Below are 26,506 nucleotides of genomic sequence, written 5' to 3' on the forward strand. Positions count from 1 at the left end.
TGCTTCTTTGTGAAATTTCATATTGAGGTTGGATTTTATCATTTGTTTGTAGCATCAAATGACATAAATGACTGACAACTGAAGATTTTTCCTGGAAAACAAGTTTTAGTTTGTGTATATTCAGGTGTTATGAATGGGATGGTAACTTCTGATCCATTTTTGAACATACCTTTGATTTCCTGTAGGTATGGGAATCTTTGTGTATCTCCCTTTTACCCTCTGCTCTTTTGTAGAGGGTAAAATAACATTCAGCCAGGACTTAGGGGACAGAGCAGAGTGCTTCCGGAACCTGGCATCTTGCAAGCAAGTGTGCTCAGAGGAAGGCAGACCCTTTTTGGGTGATTTTTTTCCTCAGGGAGTCTGCAATAGCATCTTTGTCTTCTCCTGGCTCCCCTTCATCATCTGTATTTGTCTACAACGTTGTTAATGGAATGGGAAGTTCTTCTTTCATTTTGACCATCTGGAAAGCACATAGAACAGAAAGTTCAGTTGTTAACCCTTGCTGGTTGTCTTCTTTATCAGGCCATCCCATTACTCCTTAGAGTGATAGATTTGTCATCCTTGCTTTCCCTCAGAGTCAAGATGCCTAGAGGTCCTAAATAAATGTCAGGAAAGATTTGAGGTCCCAGTTGTGGAAATCTTGTGTTACACTGAAGCATAGGAGGAAGAGAAAATAGCACTGTGTAAGACAAAGCAATTAGATAGACCTTTGTGATGCAGAGAGAGAAAATCACTGCAAATACCTGGAAAACCTTATTGGTACATGTGCTAAAGAGAACTCTTAATTTGTGCACATGGCCACAATCTTATTTGATCTTCACAGCAATCCTTTGAATTGAATTAAGGTTATTACCCTTGTCTTTTACAGACAGGAAGTAAGAATTTAGAAATTGGTCAGTTTGCCTAACCTCTCACAGTTTAGTGCTAGGACTTGAGAATTAGTTTCTGCTTGCTGATTTTGTACTCTTTCTGTTGCCGTTCTTAAAAGTGGAAGGGTGGGAGATAGGGAAGCAATTGGCATTTCCCTGTCATCTAGATACATTATCAGGGAATGAACCAAGGGAAAATAAAAATTTCTCTTAGACCACTTTAATTGTTTCCACATTCTTTTAAAAATAATTTTATTGAGATATAGTTTATGCCCATTACAATTTGCTGATTTAAAGTTTATAATCTTATGACTTTTAGTATATCCAAGAACTATATAACCATCACTATTGTCATTTTTAGGACATTTTCATTGGTTTAAAAAGGAAACCCTTTTAGCCATTACCCCCTACTATTTGCCCATTTCTACCCCAGTCCTTGTGAATCAGCAGTTACTTTTTGTCTCTGTGGATTTATCTACTTTGTACATTCATCCAAATGTCATCATATTGTGTGTTTTTTTGTTACTAAATTCTTTCACTTAAAATGACATTTTTTCAAAGTTCATCCATTTGCATGTGTCAGTACTTTCTTTCTTTTTATTATTGAATGAGTCTACTGAATGGAGAATACAAAAACAAGTTTTTGGGCAGTTTTCATAAATGGGGCAAATGTTTTTATTTATTTTGAGTGTGTACGCCCTAGGAGTGGAATTGGTGAGTCATATGGTGACATGTTTAACATTTTGAGAAAGGATCAGACTGTATTCCAAAGCAGCTGCATATATTTCTATCAGCAGTGTTTTTAATTAGAGACATAATTAAAATGATATTTCATGGTTTGTGTTACATTTCTTTGATGACCAAAGATTTTGAGTAACTGTTTTTCATTGGGTTTAAATTTAATTGTAAGAGGTTTTTTTAAAACATATTCTGAATACAAATCACTTACTAGATATAGGACTTACAAAAACTTCCTTCTATTCTGTGGATTTTTTTTTTTTTTTTTTTTTTTTTTTGGTGGTACTAGGGATTGAACCTAGGGGTTTTGCACATGCTGGGCAAGCACTTTGTTGCTGAACTGAGCTGTCTCTGGTCCTTTATTAAAAAGTGTTTTTTGAAAGCTGGCCTTAAACTTGTGATCCTCTGGCCTTAGCCTCCCAAATAGCTGGGATTGTGGTATGCACACACATCCAGAAATCTTTTCCCTTTTCTTTTTTTTTTTTTTTTCAGTACTGGGGATTGAACTTGGTGCTTTGTCACTATATCCACCCTTAGCCCTACCCTGACACTTTTGTTAAAATTTTGAGACAGGGTATCATTTAATTAGCCAGGCTGGCCTTACATTTGATATCTTCCTATTTCAGCCTTCTCAGTAACTGGGATTGTAGGTGTGTGCTACTGGACTGGCCTCTTCCCTTTCTTGATGATGTCTTTAAAAGCACATTTTTTTTTTTTTTTGGTGATGTGTAGTTTGTCTATTTTTTCTTTATTTTAGGAAGGGATACACATTCATTCTTCTGCATGTAGCTATTCAGTTGTCTCCGTCCTCTTGAAAATATTATTCTTTCACCATAGAATGGCCTTTGTTGAAAATCAGATGACCATAGATAACATGAATCCTAGACTGTATAGATAACATGAATCCTAGACTCTATATTCTATTCTGTTAATCTATATATATATATTCTTTTGTTTTGGTACTGGGGATTGAACCAGAGGTTGCTTACCACTAAGTGATAGCTCCAGCTCTTTTTTAAAATGTCTTTATTTTGAGGCAGGGTCTTGCTAAGTCCTTAGGGCCTCATTAATTTGCTGAGGCTAGTCTTGAACTTGCAATCCTCCTGCCTCAGCCTCCTGAGTCATTAGGATTATATTGTGTACCACCACACCCATCTCTGTTGATCTATCTATACTTATTCAATACCATGATCTTGATAACTGTACTAAGTTTTGAATTTGAGAAGTGTGAATCTTCCAATTTTGTTCGTCTTTTTCAAGGTTATTTTAGCAATTTTGAGTCCCTTGAATTTCTATATAAATTTTGGAACTAGCTTTTCAAATTCCTGCAAAGAAGTCAGTTTACATTTTGATAGGTATTACTTTGAATCTTTAGATCAATTTGGGGAGAATTGCCATCTGTGTTAGTCAGTTTTCTGTTGTTTTGGCAAAATACTTGATTTTAAAAGCTTAAAAAGAGAAGAGATTTCTTTTGGCTTACAGTTTCAGAGGCTTCAGTCCATGATCTCTTGGCCTTTTGGCTTTTGGCCCTATAATAAGGTATTTCATTATGGCAGAAGAATGTGGTAGAAGAAAGCTGCTCATTTCATGGTGACCAGGAAGGATGTGGGGAGGGAGAGAGGTGAAAGGGAGAGAAATAAAGATGGGAAGAGAAGGAAGAAAGGGATTTGGACAAAACACACCCTTCAAAGGCATGCCCCCATTGACCTGCTTCCTTTGACTAGGCTGTGCCTCTTAAAGGTTCCACTGTCTCCCAACATTGCTGTCAGCTGGGGCCAATCCTTTAATACACAAGCCTCTGGGAGACATTCCAGATTCAAACTGTAAACATTTTAACAATATAAAGTCTTCTGATTCATGAACATAGGATTTCCATCCCCAGACTCAAAGAACTGGCTTTGGCATTTCAGTTCTAACAGATATGGATGCTCATTTCAAGTGTCCCATATTTTCTGAGTTAGCATTAGTGGAATTGATTGTTAGGTATAATATAGAGGTTTAACCATTGCTTTTAAAGATAAATTGATAGATATCTGGAAATTTTGCAAAGAAAATAGTGTAGTAACTGCTTTATGCTTTCATAATTACCTTCACATTAAAAAGTGGCATGGTGGGCTGGGGTTGTGGCTCAGTGTAGAGCCCTTGCCTAGCACATGTGAGGCACTGGGTTTGATCCTCAGCACCATATGAAATAAAGAAAGAAAGAAAGAAAGAGAGAGAGAGAGAGAGAGAGAGAAAGAGAGAGAGAAAGAAAGAGAGAGAGAGAGAGACAGACAGACAGACAGACAGACAGACAGACATTGTGTCCCTCCACAACTGAAAATTTTAAAAAGTGGTATGGTCTGTTTTTTAGTTTGTTTATAGACTTAGTTAGACTTATCCTCAATATGTCTGGCACAGGACAGGGATTGTTTCAAGTAAACTTATAGGTCTATCTCCTGGAGGCAGGGGTGTATATCAGAAGACTAGCTTAAGTGGCTGTAAAGAGGCAGGTCCTTAAAAACTGCAAATAATTTTAAACTCTCTTGCATTTGTGTTTCTGTGGCATAAATGGTCCCCTGAGATTGTCATGGGCATGTATCAGTGATGCGATAATGCTTATCATCCATGACAAAGGACTTTAATGCATTACTGATGAAAAAACAATTCACTACTAACTATTGTGATCTGCTAGCATGTAAGACATATCAGCAAAAAATAAGTTTCTCTTGTTTTGTATAATGTGCTTAAATATAAACATTCAGATCATTTGTGGAGTACAGTGCTTCATCTGTACTAGCTTCATCAAGGCTTGAAGTAGAGTAGGTTATGCATATCTACTCGACTTCAAAAAAAGAGTAGGTTATGTATATCTGCTCTACTTTAAAAAAATTAAGTAGGTGACACTTGTTATTAGAGATTATCTACCTGTTCTAAAATTAAAAGTTTTTTTTTTTTTTTAAAGATACTGGAGATTAAACTCCCAGGGCCTCACACAGGCTACACGGGTGCTGTACTGTTGTGTTCCATGACTAAACACTCAAGGTCATTCTAGGTGAACTGGTCTGCACAAAATAATCACACAGAGACAGAGAAATACCTTTTTCTTTGGATCCTGTGATGGCTCCTCTGAACTTAAAGGTCTGGAAAGAGAGAGCACATGCTGAACTCTTTTATTGGAGAGAAGCCATTCAAATGAGGCAAGGGGTCAGGTTCAGGGAGTTGAGTTTAGATTTATGATGTCTGCTCTCGGCAGGTTGACTGACATCTAGGAAGGCCATGCCCATCTCATAAGCTGTGTGGGGATCATGGCAGAGCAAGCGAAAAGACCAAGCAAGGCCAGCCCAAAACAGAGGGACGTCAGTTCAGTCCACTTGGTGTGCTCAATGCTCATAGTTCACACACACACAGCCCATGGCTGGCTTGCCACATCTCCATATTCTCATCACTCAAGGTTAAGGGGTGCTTGGTTCGTGTGTGACAGCTCCCAACACTTTACCACTGAGGCATATTCCTGGCCCTTTTTAAATTTTATTTTGATACAGGGTCTTTGCTAAATTGCCCAGTATGGCTTCAAACTTGCTATCCTCTTTCTTCAACCTCTGTGTAGCTGGAATTACAAGCATGTACCGCCATGGTTGGCATAAAATTTGATTTTTAAAATCAGATTTTTTTTTAAAGATCATTTCCTTGTATTCGTTGGTTCCTTCCAGTTTCTTATTCCTTTCTGTTGCTTGTTGATTTTAGCTATGCAAAGGAGTCCATTTTGTGAGTCCTTTTGTTGTTCTGTTTCTGTAGTGACCTGTCAATGTGAGACCAGCCTCATAAATACCTTTGTACAGAGCAGAATTTTGAGAGAGGTGATATAAACGTCTGCTTGTCAAGTGTGGCCTTAGTGTTGTTAGGTTTTGTTGTTTGTCTTCCCTGCCTATCTACTACTACTACTACCTCACCCCAAGCATATGGTTAATAAATGAAATCCCTCAAGTTAGAGATTAATTCTTTTGGTTTAAAGCTTATATCCTTGTTAAGTTTCAAACAGCAAGAACCATTGCTACCTTAAGCCTTATGAATAATTTGTATTTAATTGTATATAGAATTTTGATAGATTTCAGTGGGGGCATTGAGAAGAGAGAATGAAAAAGAACATAGTTCAATTACTAGCCACTTCAGGGGCATGTAGGAGGGAAAAAAAAACCAGAAAAAAGGCATGAATACCTGGAATTATTGAAGACAGCGTAACATACACTATTATTCTACCTAAGGGCAGAATTTTCTTGGTTCTCAGGAATGTCATCTTCCTGGGGGTCTTCATGATAACCCCCATCTTCTGTGAGAAACCCTTTAGAGCAGTGCTTGGCAAACTATAGGTCATGAACCAAATCTAGCCTGCTACTTGTTTTTATAAGTAAAGTTTTATTAGAATATAAATCTTAGTCCATTTTGTGTTGCTATAATAAAATACCTAGATACTTTATAAAGGAAAGATTTATTAACTCCCAAATCTGGATGTTCAAGAGCCTGGTATTGGCAATACTTTCTGGTGAGGGTCTCATAATATGGTGGATGACATGACATGGTGAAAATACAAGAAAGGGGAGAAGGGCAAGAAGGTAGGGAATATGAGAGATGTGAACATGGCAAGAGAGTGGGCAGCAGCAGTAAAAGTTGCTTTGTAACAACCTGCTATTGAGTAAACCAATGAAACCTAACTCGCTCTCTCAGGAAAGCATTAATCTCTCTTAAAGACCTCATCTCTTAAGGCCCCATCATCTAAATGCCATTACATTGGGGAATAAGCTTCTAGCATATGAACCTTTGAGGAACACACAATATCAAAAACCATAGCACATCACCATTCTCCTTCATTTACATATAAGCGATTTCCATGCTAAAAGGCAAGTTGAGTAGCTGCAACAGATTCAGCCACACACCTGAAATATTTATGTGGCCCATTATAGGAAAAGTTTGCCAACACCTGGTCAAGTGAGTCTAGACTTTTAGAAGGTTAAGCATGGATCATGGATATTTTAAATTTAGACTTCTTAACCTCTAGTCTTACTATTGTATATGCTCAAGAGCAGCAGTTTTAAGGAAACATAACTGCTTATATCAGGATGAGTGCTTGATTATGAAAAAAGTTTAACTTCAAAAATATAGTAGATGAATAAAGTGCTTAAACCTAAGTAGACAATGGAGAATTAATCTTTGATTATACATGTACCTGATCCACCAGCCTCTTTCAGCATACTCCCATTTTAGAGAAATGTTACAGTTTTCCTCCTAAAAAGTCATTTTCTTTTTTTTTTTTTTTTTAAATACCGGGAATTGAACCCAGGGGCGCTTAACCATTGAACCACAACCCTAATCCTTTTTATTTTGAGACAGGCTGTCACTAGGCTGCTTAGGGCCTTGCTGACTTGCTGAGTCTGACCTTGAATTTGAATCCTCTTGCCTCAGCTTCCTGAATTGCTGAGATCATTGGTGTGTTCCACCACATCTGGCTAATTTCTGTCATTTGATGAAACATTTATCATTATCTATTTAAGTCAGAATATGAAATTAAAGATAAAATTCTAATCTCATTCTTAGAAAAGTATTTTAACTCAGTTATGTTTCTCTTTACTCCTCTTAGCTTGAAGTCCATGGCCCAAGATGACTCTACCAGTGGAGACTCTCTTCTATAAAGAAGGAAACCAGATCAGAGGCTGGGATGAGCATGCCACTGCATCAGATCTCTGCCATTCCATCCCAGGATGCTACTTCTGCTAGAGTCTACAGAAGTAAGACCAAAGAAAAGGAGAGGGAAGAACAGGTAATGGGAGAATACATTTTTTTTTTTTTTAGTTTTCATTAAAAGTTCATTAAGTATGATATTTAATAATACTTAAGCTCTAAAATCAGGGTTTCCTTAGGTAATATACTAATAAGCACACAATAGTTGTGCTTAGAAGAGATTGTCTTTTGGTAGTTTTCTGATTTTGATGTAAATTTATTCTGTTCATAAATGGTTATAAATGGTTTATCTATTGGTTAAGTCTGTATGCCTGATTACTTCTGATAAATCACTAAGATAAAGTTCGTGCAGGGCATGGTGCTACATGCTTGTAAACCCAATGGCTCTGGAGGCTGAGACAGGAGGATCAGGAATTCAAAGCCAGCCTCAGCAAAAGCAAGGCACTAAGCAACTCGGTGAGACTCAGTCTCCAAATAAAATACAAATTAGGGCTAGGGATGTGGTTCAATGGTCGAGTGCCCCTGAGTTCAATCCCTAGTACCCCCTGCCCCACAAAAAGATAAAGTTCTTTTAATTTTCAGAACATGATATAAAGCATAAATTTATTTGAAGAAAAATTTAGGAATGCTTTACTTGGTTAAAAGGGTACCATAGTTAATACCACTGAGCCTCTCTCTGCCCTTGTACTTGTGATGTGGCTTGAAAATAACTATGCTTTAGAGTCTGAGAAGTTCAGGATGGAGAATGTTTAGGACTTCTAAATCCCAGCCAGTGGGGTCAAGGAAGTCTTCTTGGAAAAGATGGCATTTGTGCAGAGACCTGAAACAATGATCTGGAGTTAGGAGAAAGGGAGGAGGCATAGTATGCCAAGTTGGGGAAATGCTACATGCCAAATTCCTGAAGATTAGAGCAATGTGAATTTGGAGAGATTAAAATAAAATAACTTGAGCACAAAGGTCAGATTGTTTAGTGGCAAGATAGGAAGCTGGAAAAATCAGCAGAAAGCTACTTTAAGGAGTTTGGATTTATCTGTACAAAGAATTAAATGATCAGATTTTTGTTCTTAAAAGTTTCCCTGAGACTGCAGTTTGTAGAATGAATTCAATAAGTTCTGGGAGAGCAGAGGATTATTTAATAGCTTAGTTAGTCTAGGTTTGGTATAGTTTTTCTGTACAAGGCCAGATAATAAATAAAGTTATATGTTGCTTATAAATAGGGATATGAGATATGCATGTATGAGTATGTCACAGTGAATATTATATGTAACTATAATGCACCAATAAAATTTAAAAAAATTATGGAGATGCATTCTGAGAAATAGACTATAAGGCAATTTTATCATTGTGCCAACATCATGAGAGTGTACTTGTATAACTAAGAGAGCCAAGGAAGGAGTCACTAAGCTGTGTAATCAAAACATTATGTGGTGTCTGATTGTATTTTAGACTTTGTGGGCCAATCACACTCACTAACTTTGCCATTGTGATATGAAAACACTAAGACGATATGTCAATGTTTGGACCTGTGTTCCAATAAAAGGTTGTTTACAAAAACAAGTGGAAGCTGTATTTTAAAGATAGGCCAATCCCTGAAGATCCTTGGCCTAGGAAAAAAGGTGATGATGATATCATCTGGGATGGGTTAATGGAGTATTTAGTTTATTTCTTAATTGGACTTGTTGAATATATGTGGGGAGGCACAGGAAAGAATAAAGGATGACTTCCTGCTTTCTCCATTGCCTTTGCAACATGCTGTATAAACATATGCCAATTAGTTCTTGTAGATTTTCTATTTTATAGTTAAACTGATCTTTACCAAAGATTAAGAAAAAAACTAATAAGTGTCATTCAATTTGAAGTTATTGTAGTTGATTGGACACCATTCTTTCCATTATTCCATAAAGAATTAAAAAAAATCTATCATATTCTAGCTCTTTTGAAGTACCTGGACTTCAAAATGAAAATTTCTATAAATGAAAATAGCTCTCTCTATTCTTAGTTTGTGTTTTCCCACACCCTTTTTTGTTTAGCTGAGCACTTGGGAGAAGTGTGACCAGCACTGGTTGAAATGCCAGCTGTGAGGGTAGTGGTAAAGTAGATAATTGTTAGTTGTATTAATATTTTTCATTATTTTTTCTCACTTGCTAGGGTTGAAAGAAGACCCTCAAATGTCTTTCCCATATTCTGTCAGTGGAAGATTTATTTAAATTAATAGTCTTTTCTTATAACCCTTCTTTAACCCAAATGGTTTTTTAAATATAACTAAATCTTACTATAAGGTACTTGCCTATACCAAGGTGAGACTGCCAATTTCCTTTTCATTGTAGGTTGAATTTAGACAATAGATGGCTGTAATTTCTTGGTGTGTCTCTTAGTCTGCTCTGGCTGCTGTAACAAAATAACATAGTCTGGGTGGCTTAAATAATAAACATGTATTTCTCACAGTTCTGGAGTCTGGAAGTCTGAGGTCAGGGTTCCTACTTCTGACTGTGTGTGAACAGTTGCCTTCCTATGATGTCCTCATGTATTGAGTGGAGAGAGAGGAAGCTTTTTCATGTTTCTTCACAGAAGAGCACTAATCTCATCATGAGCTCCACCCTTAGAGCCTAATTTTTCTCAGATGCATAATTTCCAAATACCATCCCATTGGAGACTAGGGTTCCAACATAGGAATTTGGAGGGGGGGGTGAGATAAACATTTAGTCCATAGCAGTATATGAGAGTCCATGCATATGAGAAAGTTACACGTACTTGGTGTGGAACAGAAAGGAAGATATCCAATATTTTAGTCAAGAAGGGAAATTCTTTTTGATATGTACCCTATTTTAGATTTCATTGTTAAGTGGATATTCAATAAGTGTTTACTGAATTGATCTATTTTATAGTATGGTTTTTAAAGGCTTAAATAAATAGCATTGACTTGTTATATTTATAGAAGTGGGATTTTGATTGGTTTTGGGAAGATAGAGGAACTATCCTGTTCCTTCTTTGTGAGGGGAGTAGTTTGAACCTGTTGGCAGCCTGACCATGCTGGAAATCATGGTGCCACTGTGCAGCTGCAGGCAGTGAAACAGCAGTTAAGACAGGATCTTGCAAGACCCCCAGAGCTTCCAGCTTATCATTCACTGTTCTCAGAACTACGAAGGTGAAATTTATCCCATATTTGTTTCATGTTACCTCAAAGGTGAATTTATGCATGATTTTTTCTATAGCACCCACTGGATAAGCCTGTCTATAATTCTGTGGAGAGTTAATGGACTTTTACATAATAGCCAGTATGGTTGATGAATAAGAAAAATATTTTGTAATCCACAAAAGGATATCTGTTACTGTCACTTTCTTGAAGAAGCATACATATTTTTAGGATTTTATAGATATTGATCCATTGCTTTTGAAACTGTGGTCTGCACTGGGAAACTTGATTTGGTGGTTAAATTTGTATCTTTTTTAGTGTGAGAATTATTATTATTATTTTTGGTAATACTGGGGATTGAATCCAGCACCTATTTACTTCTGAGCTACATCCCTAACCACCCCCCCAACTTTTTTAAAAATTTGAGACAATATCTTGCTAAATTGTTGAGGTTGGCTTCAAAATTTTGGTCCTTCTGCCTCAGTCTCCCAAGTTGTTGGGATTACAGGCATTCTCCACCATGCCTGGCTGTTGTGAGAATTTTAATTAGATAATGTTAATGGGATTTAAAAAATTTTGTTTTTTATTGGTGTATTATAACTATATATAACACTAGGATTCATTGTGGTATATTCATATGTACACATAACAATTTGGTCAGTTTAATTCCCTAGTAACTCCCTTTTCTCCCCCCAACCCCCACCCCCTTCTTTTACTCTACTAATCTATCTTCTGTTTTTGCATCTTTAAGATCTAATGTACATCTTTAAAATATACCTGTTCCAGATTACTTTTTGGTTAGGCTTTACCATCTGTGAGAACATTTGCATGGCTTCTAAGTCTTCCATCTACCTAACCTCTAGCCCTTGACCTGAGCTGGCTTCATGAAAGAAGGTTTGAAACCTGAGAAAACACTAGGGAGCTTTAAATTAAAGAGACAAGACTCTAATTACCTTTAAAACCAGCTCCAGGACAGCTTCTCCTAGCTCCATCTTCTAGCCACCTAATGTGGTAGCAAGGTTTACTGAAGAGGCTAGTGAGAGAGAGAGAGAACACCCCAGGGAGTGGACTTTTATTGGGGAACAAAAAATTCCCGGGAAAATCCCACCCAATGAAGATTAAGGGGGCAGCATCCCAAGGTCAGGGGTGATGATTGGGTCTTCTGGGCAGTGGCCAGACACGCCTCTGCATGGCCAAGCCCTCAGACCTCAGAAGGGTGGGGAAAGCTCTGACACAACTGTGTCTAAGTGCTTCTCACCCAGCCAGGGAGGTAACTCAAATCATGTGCGAGGATGGCCTCCCACACTTACCTGTGAGGGCCTCAAGAGATTTTTTGTTGTAGTCCATTTTCTGTTGCTATAACAGAACACCTGGCACTGAATATTTTATAATGAAAAGAAATATAGAATAAAAGAAATATTAAATTCAAGTTAATCAATTTATAAAGAGAGGAAGCTTATTTAGTTCATAATGTTCTGCCTCACCTCCAGCCCCAAGGAATGGAGTTGGCTGTGTATGGCCTGAGACCTCTGAAACTATGAGCCCCCAAATAAACTTTCCCTCCTCTAAAATTGTTCTCATCAGTCTTTTGGTTAGCGTAGTGAAAAAGATGACTTCAAACAAAGGCAAATCTCTTCTTCTAGAATAAACTCAGCTTTCTTCTTTCTCATCTACTGTGCCTTTCTCTGTCCTGCCTGGTGTGCATGGATGTTACCATGTCTTCTCATTGGCTCATGCTTCTGTCTAGCCTCTCTGTGTGTGTTACCTACCTGTGTGATCTAGGGGGACCCTTCCCTCTCCAGCTACATTATGAACCATGAGCTCGTGTGGCACTTTTTGTGCAGTTGAGGTGGATGGGAGGGGGAAGTCATGAAGTGTGGTAAAGGGAGAAGGGAACCAGCTTAGCTGGGGAAGGGCTACAGGCAGCCTCTGCTGTGTTGGATAAATTTTTTTTTTTAAGAGCGAGAGAGAATTTTTTTAATATTTACTTTTTTAGTTTTTGGTGGATACAGTATCTTTATTTTTTAATTTTTATGTGGTGCTGAGGATCGAACCCAGCGCCCTGTGTATGCCAGGCGAGCACGCCAAGCTTGAGCCACATTCCCAGCCCAAATTTGTATCTTTTTTTAGTGTGAGAATTATTATTAATTTTTGGTAGTAATAATAATTATTATTATTTTGTCATCTATGACCTATATAATGGATAAGGAAAAGTTATCACCCTTTTGGGCCTCTACCATTTCTCAATGCCTTAGGAGAGTCCATGTCCATCCAAGCGAGCCCAGGTAAGTCTCCTCTTCCTTTGAAGTCATTCCTTTTCCTCTAAAGGCTGATTACCCACCTACCCATCCCTTGAGTGAGAGATAAAGGGAACCTTGTTTAAGCCAGAGTACTTATTACTGAAAATGAACTTCCTGAGAGAGCAAAAGCTTGAGGCATTTTTAATAAGTGCAGAAGAAAAATAAAGAATGAAGTAGTTAGGTAAAAATGAGGGATGCAGAAAACAGGTAGAGAACATTATAGGTGATTGGACTTTCTAGAGGCCAGTGACAAGATGGTAAGATTATGGGTCTTCCTGTCTTTGGTTCAAGTTCCTCTTGGAATTGTGTTTTTAGTTGCAGTGAATTGACTGCTTCAGACATGATGCATTTGGAAATGTATAAGCATTGACAAATTGAGGGAAATGAATGTTCATCTGATTCCTAGAAGAATACCAATGAGATGAAAGGTTTATTTATAGCCTTTGACCAGGAAAATTCCCCTTTGAAGCAGTTTATTTCCTGGCATTGGTACTCAAAGCTCCCTTCCCCCAGCCCTTGGTGATTTTCTTTGGTATGCAGTAGCTGATCTTTTGCTAAATATAAATACTGGCCTGCTGATCACAGAGCAAGCACTGTGCTGCTTTTCTTGTAGCCAGAACCCTGTAGGACAGGTTTATAGAGAAAAAGGAAAAAAAAATTGTTCTTTCAGACATCTCTGGTTTAATTATTTACTCTTCCTACTTTTTTTTTTTTTTTTTTTTTTTTAAGTCTCTCAAGTAAGTCTGGGTGATAGGTTAGCACACCAGAAGAGCAAACAGATCCAGTAACATTTACTGGAAAACTGAACTTCCATTCCTTGCATACTTGCCAGCAAGTATGGTTGGTTTAGAATCTTTATATTGCATATTGCTATAAGGCAGTAATGAAATTGCTTGCTGGGATGGACTAGTCATGAATTATTCATTCACTGCCTAGTTCCTTGGAAATCAGTTGGAGGAAGTAGTTAGTCCAGTTTGATCACAGGAGCATTAGTTACACTGAGGGCTTTGAGTCCAGAGGCTGTAAGGATGTGCTTTTGCTGACTGTTGTAGGGCTGAAGCTGCTGTGTAGGCAGAGCCCATCCTCCAGTGTGGAGCACAGGCACCATGCTGCAGGGAGAGGTGCACTGAGGATACACCAATGTATTCCTGCTGGAAAATGAAGCTTCAGGTAGGAGAAGTGCCCTTCAGCAGTGCTAAGGTTTCTTACAGATTTTAAGGATGCCATTTTTGGCCTTCTGAAACAAATTTGTACAGAACTTAGAGTTGCTTTCCCTATAGAGGTATCCAATCTGAGAAGTTAAGCAGTTTATATCTTCAAGGATCTACATTGTTTCTAACAAAACTGTTCCTCAAAATTGTGGAAAGTATTTTTTAAGCAAATAAATATTTAAATGTATGTATTTTAGCATTTTTAGTGGTATCTTCCTTTTGATGTAAAAATCGTCCTTTTAATGGATGTAGTATTGCCCATTTAATTTTAAATCATGAGTTTTTGAATCGTGGTTTTCTTTGGAAATTTTTGAGAAAGACAGTTTAAGTTTAATTCACAGTCTGGGTACAGCTGCAGGCTCTATTACTATTTTCTAGAGAAAGTATTGTTTGTAGAAACTACTTCAGTTCATTTTGCTGAAACTCATTCTGGGAAGATCTTCAGCTTCTCATAGAATTGAAAAAAAATGCATAGAAGACAGAACAAAGACCTTGTTGGGTATTATTTACTGTGTGTGTGTGTGTGTGTGTGTGTGTGTGTGTACAAGTACGTATGTACTGTGTGTGTTTTAAGCCAGACATATAATTTCATTTGGCAGGGCTGTTATAATGTTGCCATTTGTTTCCTTTGTTTGATTTTGGGTGCTGTCTGTGTTAACTTTGCTGAGACTGGAGATTTTCTTGCTGTGAGAACACAAAAATAGTAAAGATGAAAAGAACCACATCACCAAGGACTCTGAGCCAAATTGGATATATTATTTTATCAGTAAATATTATTTTCAGTTTTAAAACTATACCAAATGTCTCTTGAACACATGTACTTTGGCTCTGAGATAACTAAGGAAGATTGACAGAACTCCATACTGTTTTCTTAAGCTCTGTAAGAGCAGGAGTATTTATTTTGTTCACTCATCATTCCCAAGGGTCTAGAACACTACCTGGTAGTTGGTCAATAAATGTATTTCTGAATGAGTACATTCTGTACTGAACTCTTTAAATAGCCTTTGAACAAAGGTTGCTTGTTCATGTAATGCTGTAGGAAGTTGTAGTATAATTTTTGCAATAACTTTAATAGGAAATGGCTTCTTATTTATATTGCTAAAGGATATTTCAAGTTCAAGGTTTTGTGTACTGAGTGGATGCATAACTTTTTAAAAAATTTTTATTTGTTTAATTAGTTATATATGATAATAGAATGCATTTATGTATTTTGACATATCCTACATAAATGGGGTATAATTTCTCATTTTTCTGATTATACATGTTATGTTGTAGAATCACATTGGTCATGAAGTCATATATGTGCATAGGTAATAATGTCTGTTTCATTATACCTTCTATCCCCATATCTCCTCAATTGCCTTCACTTCCCTCTACCTAATCTAATCTAAAGTAACTCAATTCTTCCCTAGAGCCTGCCCTCAATGTGAATTAGCATCCCTATCAGAGAAAACATTTGGCCTTTGTTTTTTGGGGGATTGGCATATTTTGCTTAGCATGATATACTCCAGCTCCATCCATTTACTGGCAAATGCCATAATTTCTTCTTTAAAAGTTGAGTAATATTCCATTGAATATATATGTATGCACATACACACACATACATATATACACACGCTCCACATTTTCTTTATCCATTCATCTATTGAAGGGCATGTAGATTGGTTCCATAGTTTAGCTATTGTAAATTGAGCTGCCATAAACATTGACATGGCCATGTCACTATAGTATGCTGATATAGTACTTTGGATATAAACTGGAAGAGTGGGATAGCTGGGTCAACTGGTGGTTCCATTCTGAGTTTTCTGAGGAATCTCCAAACTGCTTTCCATAGTGGTTGTACCAATTTCCAGTCCCACCAGCAATGTATGAGTGTACCTTTTCCCTCACATCCTTGCCAACATTTATTATTTCCTGTATTCTTGATGATTGCCATTCTGACTGGAATGAGTTGAAATCTTACAGTAGTTTTGATTTGCATTTCTCTAATTGCTAGAGATGTCGAACATTTTTCCATATATTTGTTGATCAGTTGTATTTCTTCTTCTGAGAAGTGTCTATTTAGTTCCTTAACCCATTTATTGATTGGGTTATTTGTTTTTTTGGTATTACATTTTTTGAGTTCTTTGTATATATCCTAGAGATTAATGCTTTATCTGCCAGTCTGAAGGTTTTCTCTTCACATTACTGATTTTTTTTTTTTCCCCCGAGAAGAAACTTTTTAGCTTGAATCCATCCCATTTATTGATTCTTGATTTTACTTTTGCGCTTTAGGGATCTTGTTAAGGAAATAAGATCCTAGGCCGACATGATAAAGATTTAGGCCTACTTTTTCTTCTAGGAGGCGAAGCGTCTCTGTTCTAGTACCTAAGTCTTTGATCCACTTTGAGTTGACTTTCACGCAGGATGAGAGATAGAGGCTTAATTTCATTTTGTAAAATGTGGCTTTCCATTTTCCCCAGCATCATTTGTTAAAGAGACTATCTTTTCTTCAGTGAGTGTTTTGGTCCCTTTGTCTAGTATGAGATAACTGTATTTGTGTGGGTTTGTCTCTGTGTCTTCTATTCTGCATGTCTGTTTTGGTGCCAATACCATGCTGGTTTTGTTACTATAGCTCCGTAGTATAGTTTAAGGTCTGGTATTATGATGCCTCTTGCTTTACTTTTTTTTGCTAAGGACTGCTTTGGCTTTTGGGTCTCTTATTTTTCCAAATGAATTTCATGATTGCTTTTTCTAATTATATGAAGAATATCATTGGGATTTTAATAGAAATTGCATTAAATCTGTATATGCTTTTGGTAGTACGGCCATTTTGACTATATTAATTCTACCTACTAGGAATGGGGGAGATCTTTTCTTCTTCTAATGTCTTCTTTAGTTTCTTTTTTCAATGTTCTGTAGTTTTCATTTTAGAGTTCTTTCACCTCTTATTTTTGATTGATTCCCCAATTTTTTTTTGAGATTATTGTGAACGGGGTAGTTTTCCTAATTTCTCTTCTCAGTGAATTCATTGCTGATGTATAGAACATGTTTGATTTATGGGTGTTTTGCTGAATTCATTTATTAGTTCTAGAAGTTTTTTTGTGGAATTTTTTGGAACTTCTAGATATAGAATCATGTCATCGACAAATAGTGATATTTTGAATTCTTCTTTATCTACTTGTATCCTTTATTTTTTTCTGATTGCTCTGACTAGAATTTCAAGGATGATGTTGAATAAAAGTGGTGAAAGAGGGCATTGTTGTCTTGTTCCAGTTTTTAGAGCGAATGTTTTCAGTTTTTTCTGTTTAGAATTATGCTGGCCTTGGGTTTAGCACATATAGCTTTTACGATGTTGAGGTATGTATCTACTATCCCTAGTTTTTCTAGTGTTTTGAACATGAAAGTGGATGCATAATTTTTAAGTGGCATATTTTTATCTCTTCATTTTACTATTTATATAATTAATATTTTTTGGAAATCAGCAAACCTTTCTTTTCGGCAAAATGTTATTTCATATTCAGAAAATAAAAATGAAAAATACTTCATAGAAAATGCACTTGGAAAAGATTATAGTTTTTAATTATCATTGTTTTTAAATTTTGAGACAGGGTCTCCCTAAGTTGCTTAGGCCTTGGTAAGTTGCTGAGGCTATCATTTGAACTTGTGATCCTACTTCCTCAACCTCCCAAGTTGTTGGAATTACGGGCATACACCACCACACCCAGCTTGGAAAAGATTATATCTTCCTGGTTTGCAGATGACTGCCTTCTCTTGGTGTCCTCATGTGATCTTTTTTATATGTATACATACTTACTGTTGGTTTCTCTTCTTTTAAGGACACTTATTGGATTAGGGTCCCCATCATCATGCCATCATTTAACTTTAATTAATTACTAAAAGCTTTAAGTATGGTCACATCACATGTTGGGGGTAGAGGTTCAACATGCAAATTTGGGGAACATACAGTTTTGTCCTCGGCACTGACCATAACAATATTTTTAAAAGTAAGATTTCTAATACTTTTCTTTTTATTTATTTTTTTCTTTGGTATAAAAATTGTAAATAATTTGAAACTAAAGCTCCAGTCCACAAAAAGCATGGAGAAGGGGCCTCTTTTTTTATGTGTGTGTTGTGCTGGGGATCAAACCCTCATGCATACTAGGCAAACATTATACTACTGAGTCACATCCCCAGCACATTTAATGTATGCATATAGAATTTATTTTAAAATTTAAGGGACTATAGTATTTATTCCCATTTTATCTTCTTCCTGTACACTTCTCAAGTCAGTATTTAAAGAGGTACTCAACCTTCCCTTCCCAGAATCAGTAGTTTTAAGTAAGTTTCAATCAGAGCTATGCCAGGGCAAAGTGTAGGCTTGAATTCTGACAGATCTATGTTTGAATTCCAGCTCCTATTTACTCCCCAGTCCCTGGGAAACTACTGAGCTAGGGAACATCATGAAATTCCTGAATTTCTCCAAATCTAGTTTTTTTTTTTTTTTTTTCATTTTACAGATGAAGATTAAACTTTTGTGCAAAAGATGGCTGGTTGGCTTCTCAACATGCATATTAAAATAATTTTATTGGCCAAGAAGCATAAGTAACAAGCACAACATATGTTCCTTTAGGGAATTACAATCAAAACCATAAAGATAACCAATTAATACCCAATAGGATGACTATAAACAGAATAATAAATAATAAGCATTGGTGAAGTTGTGGAAAAATTGGCACCCTTTTTGTGCATTGATGATAAGGATATAAAATACTATAGCATCTATGAGAAAGAGTTTGATAATTCCTCAACAATTAAACAGAACTACAATTCTAAACAGATTTTTAAGCAAAAACATGTACATGAATGTTCATAGCAACACTATTTACAATAGTAAAAAGGTGGAAGCAACCCAAATGTCCATCACTGGATGAATAAACAAAATGTATTAAATTCATGAAAGAGAATATTCAGTCATAAAAAAATGAAGTGCTGATATATACTACATTGATTGAACCTTGAAAATATTATGATAAATGAAAGAATCTAGTAACAAAAGACCATATTTTGTGTGATTACATTTATATAAAATATCTAGAATAGGCAAATTCATAGAGCATAGTAGTGATTGTCAGGGGCTGAGGAGAGGGGAATGACGAATGAGAGCCACAGAGTTTGGGCTTTCATTTTAGCATAGTGAAAATGGTCTGGAATTAGATGGTGATGATGATTGTATAGTATTGTTAGTGCACTAAATATCACTGAGTTGTACACTTTCAATAGTTAGAATGATAAATTTGATGTGTATTTACCATGAGGAAAAAAATGTAAAGGATGAGCTTACAACAAGAAAAAAAAAAGCCAACTTATGAGATGTTTAAAGAATTAATTTTTCTCATGATATGAGAGAGCCAGGCAAATATTCTACCAGTTTAAAAAAAGTCAAAAGAGCACCAATTTTTGTGGAGGAAAGGAATGTTAACATGAATTACAATTAAATAAAAAAATATTTTTTCCAAATGGGGATGAAGTCTATTAAAATCATTCTCATCATAAATTAATGTCTACCAGGTTTTTACAGTTTATTTTCAACAAAGTGTTACAAATAATTTTCCATTGAAATGACATTTTTCCTCTAGATTCCCTGGTTTTGATTTTAAAAATCTCATAGAAAAGTTATTCTTGATTAGAAAATAACATCTGATTAGATTTGACATATTTTATTTATAAAGACACAGGGAGAATGGGCCTTCTTAAGTTGGCTTTGCTCTAAATGTCCTTGAAGAATTTCAGGTTCAATTTTTTTCTTTTTTAAAAAAGTTTTTATTTATTAGTGCATAGTTATACATAGTTATAGATAGTATACACAGTTATAGATAGTATACTTAAAGTTTACTCCATTTCTTTTTAAATTTTGTTGTAGTTATACATGATAGTAGAATGTAGTTTACTCCATTTCAATCCACAGTACTTCCCCTTATACTCCTCTCTTCCCAATACCTTTATTATCTATTGGTCTTCCTTCTGTTTATTTATTAATTTTTAAAATTGGTACATTATAGTTATATGTAAAATTGGAATTCATTGTGATGTATTCATACATATACATAGCATAATTTGGTTAGTTTGGATCTTTTCATAACTCTTATGGTTTGTGGTCCTAAGGCTAGAAATCCAAGCCAAGAACTTGTTACAAGGTTTCAGCTATAATATCTAAAAGAATTGCATATTTTTAAAAAGTATTTATTTTTTAGTTTTAGGTGGACACAATATCTTTATTTTATTTTTATGTGGTTCTGAGAATCGAACTCAGTGCCTCATGCATGCTAGGCGAGTGCGCTACCACTTGAGCTACATCTCCAGCCCAAGAATTCCATATTTTTAATGTTCCCCAAATATCTTAAAGTTCCTGGGCCTCTTAGAAGTGATTAAGTTTTATATAATCACCTGCCAGACTGGGAACTCTTTAAGCCAGATTTTCCAAAGAAGGCTTTGCAAGTTCACCTTAGTTCCTAAAAATTGTCTGGTCATATCTGATTGAATGAGCATCATTTTCAAATGTGAATTTCATTGCAAATCCAGTATTTCCAATTATGTCCTAGTGAGGGTATCAAATAAAGATAGCTTTATTGCCATAAAAACAAGAATATCCAAAAAATTTCTGAATTCTAGAAGGCTGATGCAAGGTAGACTGAGATATCATTTATAAGTGTTTCATGTCACTTTACAAAAGCAGTGTTTAGTAAATTATTATGAGTTTTATGTTTAGTAAATTATTATGATAGTTTTAAGAGTGAAGAGAATGGACTTCTTTTTATGTCTGGAGGATAGAACATTCAAATAGCATCAAAGTAGTTCCAGCAAAAACTATAGTCATTCCTCATCAGTTCATTTAGCCTTATTTAAGGCTGGCTGTGGGGTTAGCAATTCTGTGAACACATCATCTTTATAAGGGTCCTGGGAACCCTGGTTTAGTGTGCTGATAATCTTAAGGATGTTTAAGTTATATTGTCAGAAGCTGGTACCGAAAATTCCACATGTAGTCCTTCTCCATGGGGCTCTTACTCACTTCTTTGGCCTGGAGCTGATTACAAGGACTTTGTGGGAAGCATGAGGTGTAAATAGACAGAATATATCTATAGATGACAAAGACTTTAAATGGTGGCAGTTAATTTATTACTAATAATTTTTAAAAATGAAAAATATGAGAGTTTATTTCAAGAAAAATAAAATGTAAATACGGACATCTACATGTTTCTGGAACATGCAAAACCAGAAAATGAAATCAATCCAAAAAATTTAGACAAAATGATTATAAACATAATAACTCAGAGTAAACATTATGTACATTTTATGAAAGCAGATGAGCTTATACTTTTAGAGAAAATATCTTTAAAAATTTTTAAATTTTATTTATTTTTTTAGTTGGAGGTAGACACAATACTTTTATTTCTTTATTTTTATGCGGTACTGATGATCAAACCCAGTGCCTCACACATGCTAGGCAAGCACTCTGCCACTGAGCTCCAACCCCAACCTGAAAATATCTTTTTTTTTTAAAGAGAGAGAGAGAGAGAGAATTTTTTAATATTTATTTTTTAGTTTTTGGTGGACACAACATCTTTATTAATAATTTTTATGTGGTGCTGAGGATCGAACCCAGCTCCCCGCACATGCCAGGCGAGCGCGCCACTGCTTGAGCCACATCCCCAGTCCCCTGAAAATATCTTGATACTATAATAATCCCAGATATAATATACCATGAATATCCCAAGAATATATCAAGAATATCAAGTAAAGTTATTCAGAAAGTCTGGAGTATGTCCTAACTTCTGTAAGTTAAACTCCATAAAAAGTGACACATATCTACAATTGAGAACTAATGGCCTAGAAGCAGCTTGATTCAAATTTAAAAAGTAAGGTTGTAACCAAGTTAATATTTGTATTTAAAATTTTTGTTTTTTGGTAATGGAGATTGAACCCAAGAGTGTGTTAGCACTGGGCTATACCTCCAGTCCTGTGTTTAAAATTATTTTTTTATTTTGAGACAGTGTCTCTGCTAACTTGCTTAGCGCCTTGCCAAGTGGCTAAGGCTGACATTGAACTTGGAATCCTCCTGCTTCAGCCTCCCTAGTTGCTGGGATTACAGGCATGACTCAAGTTAATACTTCTAAAAATAACAGAAATTATGACTCATAAAAACTGTGCAGTGCAGGGCTGGAGTTGTGGCTCAGCAGTGGAGTGCTCCCCTAGCACATGTGAGGCCCTGGGTTCTATTCTCAGCACCACATAAAAATAAATACATAAAGGTTTTATGTCCAACTACAACTAAAAAATAAATATTTAAAAAAAACTGCAGTGCAAAGCAGTGTCAGGACTCTGATGGTGATAAATAGAAATGTATCATTACAGTAAGAGGGTGTTGACAAATAGTAATAAATAAACCCAATTATTTCCAGTACATTTTCTTTTTCAAGGTGAAAGAATAGACTTTTGTAATTTTTCAGAGATCCTCTGGGAAATCTCAAAAGACAATTTTCAGTGTAAAAGATACCTTAACATTTTAATTTTACATTTGAATCTGACAAAAAATCAGAAGTTGTCAGGAGATTTAAACACTTTAAGACAAGAGTCAGATCATAGCTGCCTGGAAAATTTGCCTGTTGTTTTCATAGTAACATTTAATATTTGAAGATAAGCAGATACTAACATGATTGTACAGTGTTTCAATCTTTCATATGTGGGAAAACTTTGTAAAATAAACATGAATAGGACAGATTACTGAGAAAACACAGAATCTTTGTTACAAAACAGATATAGTACAGTCTCTTATTGGAGTAGACCAGTAATCCAAGAACATTTTATTTTGACTGAGAAAACAAAATTATAGTTTTGCATCGGTGTTTGATATTACAGGATCTCTAAGCATAAATAAAATCTTATGAATTAATTCATCAAAACTGAGATAGCTCTGGCTAAGGCTATAAAATTCCCTTTGCTCAAATTTTAATAACTTTCTGTATCAATTCAAGTTGTGTCCTTTATAACCCCCTTTCTCATTCTAGAACAACAAGCTCTTTTATTTTAGGACATACTCTTCTCTTAATAAAAACTTATCTTACTACCTTACACATCTGCCTATCACCATTACTATAGTGGTCTGATTCATGTAGTTTTTAATTTCTCTTACACAGAGAACTAGGCAATAGACGTTAGTGAGCTCTCATGCATCAGTTTCAACAGACTAGCAGAGAGAACAACCCTTTGTCTTAGTACACATACCCTCCTTATGCAATTTTCAAAATGGCAGAAATAAAACAAATTTAACTGATTAACAGAGCCAAAGACGGTGGCTGGGGTTGTAGTTTAGTGGTAGAGCGCTTGCCCAGCACTTGTAAGGCCCTGGGTTTGGTCCTCAACACCACATAAAAATAAACAAAATAAAGGTATTGTGTTCATCTACAACTAAAAAAATAAAAAATAAAAAAATAAAAAATAAAAACAAAAACCCCAAACCAAGCCAATGACACAACCTTTCTGTAGTATGTAAAAAGAAGAAGCAAATCTATGTACAATTAAAAATTATGCTTAGTAATAAATATTTCTATCTTAGAGATGATTTAGATATCCAGTGGATAGGCACTAATTAATTTAAATTAATATGAGGTCAAGTTTTTAAGTTATTATAGATCTTAGAAATTTATCTACAAGTTGACATATTGCAATACATAAGCACTGTTGAAGTAAAAGTTCATTGGGATAAGATTCAATTTGATTGAGCACAAATTTTACATTTTTTTTTATAATCTTAAACATTATGTAGAAGAGGGTACCTTATGCAACACAAAAACCTATATAAGTTTATGTGAAAGACATACATAAGTAGAATAAAATCTATGCTTTGTTTTAATGAACACTAATAAATCAGAGAAGATATAGATGTTAATATTAAATATAGATGTTAATATTAAACCATAAATGTTAAAACTAGTCGCATTCGCAAAGATCGGGCTTAATTGTGTGAATTTGATTTCTTGAAACATTTTCATAATGGTTTCTATAAGGATAGCACATTTGAAAGTATGAGATATTCAACTTGTTTATTTTCTGAGAATTTTGGTAGTATTATACTTATAGATACTTCTAAATCTCTATAAATCAAATCAATACATTCTATCAGAAATTTTATGATTGAATAGATTTTATAATTAATATAATCTTGAGGTAGAAAAAACATTACACCTTCACATAATGAAAGTAAAATTCTTTCTGAACTTACACAGATGTGTAGGTGCTAATGAAGTTTGTAACTTCAATATTAAAATTTCAACTGTGTGTCCATAGTGTACACAATTACTAAAGTCATCCTACCATATCAAAGATCTGTTGTCTTTCCACTGTGCTTGAATTCTTAATTGATTTATGTTTCAGAGCAGACAAACAAAAAAACAGAAAGCCTAATGATAATGAACTAGATTCTCACCTATAGTCTCTTACTCATTAACCCATCTACAGAGGTTAAAGATATTATGAAATGGTCAGGTCATAAAATCAAATACCAGTGGAAAATAATTTGTTAGAGGTTAACAAATGAAAAAAAACTAATTTGGAAGAGAGTGGACAGGTCCCAAATTTCCCATCCAATGGTTTGGATAGAATAAATCACCTCCAGCTATAGAAGTTGGCTATTAAGTTTTCTAAAGCAATTAAATGTTATCCTATTTATCAATTACTGTGGCAAAGTTGGGTGGAATGTTCTGTTTCCTAGCTTAAACAGAAGTTAGACCACATGTCTAGCTTTAATTACTAGCCTGTTTCTTTGATTAGAAACAAATAAATGGATAGAAACTTTATTGTAATAGGGTTTGGCAACAGCAACTGAGGATTTGCAAATAACAGATCCTAATATGTAGAATTAATTCAGGGGATGTAAGTAAGTCAGTCTCTTTGTCACAGGGATTGTTTTAGGCCAATTGCCACTTACTCTAGAACTGGGAATGGGGATCCAGTACTATACACTGGGAAGTTTTGGACCCTTCCAGGAAAAGTACAGGAGAGAAAACAGTGTTGGAAAACTGATTTGTGAAATGAAGAAACTGATTCTGGAGGGGAGGCATCCAGATAGTTTTTTGATCCTTTTGTTGTGAAGTTGGCTTCCCTTGTTATGGCACTTTGAAATGGTTAGTAGACTATCTCCTACAGCACCTGATGTTGGTTCAACTAAAATGTAGCATTGGCGAACTTATTAGGAATATTTCAGGATATTAGTGTAAGGAAATAAAGTAATCACAAATCTTTCCTGTCTGAATAGAAGAAAAAATGTACCTTTGGTGAGGGAAAAAATGTTCTATTTTCTATAATCCAGGGATCTAGAGCTTTGCAGAACTGACATAACCAAATTGTATGCTCCGAGTTAATGTTATTTTGTGCAGATGCAGGCAGGTCAAAAGGTAGAGCAGGAGGTATGGTTGAGGCCCTGTGAAAGTCTAATCTCTTTCTTTTCCACCCTCAAAATCTACCAAGGAATCTGCATGGCGGAGCAGCCACTCTTACTGTGGACATGACTGGTGTCCAGGATGAGAGTCCACAAAGCAGTTTTTGGTACCTCTTTCTTGGATTCAGAAGCAGTTAACTAAGGGACTTGGAGTGTGTGTAGAGTCTGATAACATTATGCCAAGGCGACAGAAATGCCCAGCCTAACAGACTGATGATCTCAGGTTGTTTAGTAGCCCATGGAAGGCAGGAGAAATAAACATGCTAATAAATGCAGACCTAAAGCTAGAGCAGTGTAAAGCTAAGATTGTTGAAATCAAATATTAAGAAAATATCAAGCAGAAGATTCCAAATAAAATACTAACCCTGGAATTTTCCTTACACTCTTCCCAAATAGAGCTCTGAGAGCCAAATGGATTATGAAGCTATTTCACATTTAGAAATCCTCTTTCTATCATTCTTTCAGTTCACTGGGAGAAACAGTGAGATCTGACGAGTAGAGAAGTCAGCTATGAAGGTGTGGGCTTCTTTTTATTTAATGAGTATGAGTGAATTCCAAAAAACATACAACTAGTACAGAGCTAACTGTGAAGTGGTTTCTAATTGCTGGTGTTGGGAGTGGTGGCAATTCAACACAAAAAGAGAGAAATCAGATTAATAAGATGATTTTTAAATTTAACTTTTGATTGATACCCTTTTTGATATCAAAACACTGTTTTTTAAACAGCATAATAATGGTTTTTTTTCCTTTTTTATTTAGTTGTAGATGAACATACAGTGTCTTTATTTATTTTTATGTGGTGCTGAGGATTGAACCTAGTGCCTCACACATGTGAGGCAAGCACTTTACCACTAAGCTACAGCTTCAGACCCTGTTTTTTTATTTTTTAATGTCATTATTTGACACAGTAAAAGTTGGCACTGTTATGTTCATCCCCAGATTCTTTTTAAAGTTTTACTGAGTATTGAAATCTAAAAATCCAAGAGTAACTGTTCTAAGGATTATGCCACCAAACATTTTTGATAACAAAAAATATAATAGTATTACTGTCATAGTAATGGTATAGC

General features: G+C 35.5%; 1 protein-coding gene across 4 annotated transcripts in view; it reads left to right on the forward strand.

Annotated features, from left to right (window-relative positions):
* The window catches only part of Marchf8 (membrane associated ring-CH-type finger 8), a 134,374-nt gene that overhangs the window by 43,608 nt on the left and 64,260 nt on the right, over positions 1-26,506 (forward strand). For 3 of the 4 annotated variants that reach the window (XM_076834321.1, XM_076834325.1, XM_076834323.1), the window contains exon 2: positions 7,222-7,401. In XM_076834321.1, coding sequence (XP_076690436.1) covers positions 7,300-7,401 — 102 coding nt within the window. In that variant the 5' untranslated portion in view covers positions 7,222-7,299. Of the gene's footprint in view, positions 1-7,221; positions 7,402-13,854; positions 13,926-26,506 lie in introns of those variants that run through there. The other variant, XM_076834324.1, reaches the window with a different exon arrangement.

The sequence above is a fragment of the Callospermophilus lateralis genome, chromosome 15 (genome assembly GCF_048772815.1).
Source record: "Callospermophilus lateralis isolate mCalLat2 chromosome 15, mCalLat2.hap1, whole genome shotgun sequence".
NCBI classification, from domain to species: Eukaryota; Metazoa; Chordata; class Mammalia; order Rodentia; family Sciuridae; genus Callospermophilus; species Callospermophilus lateralis.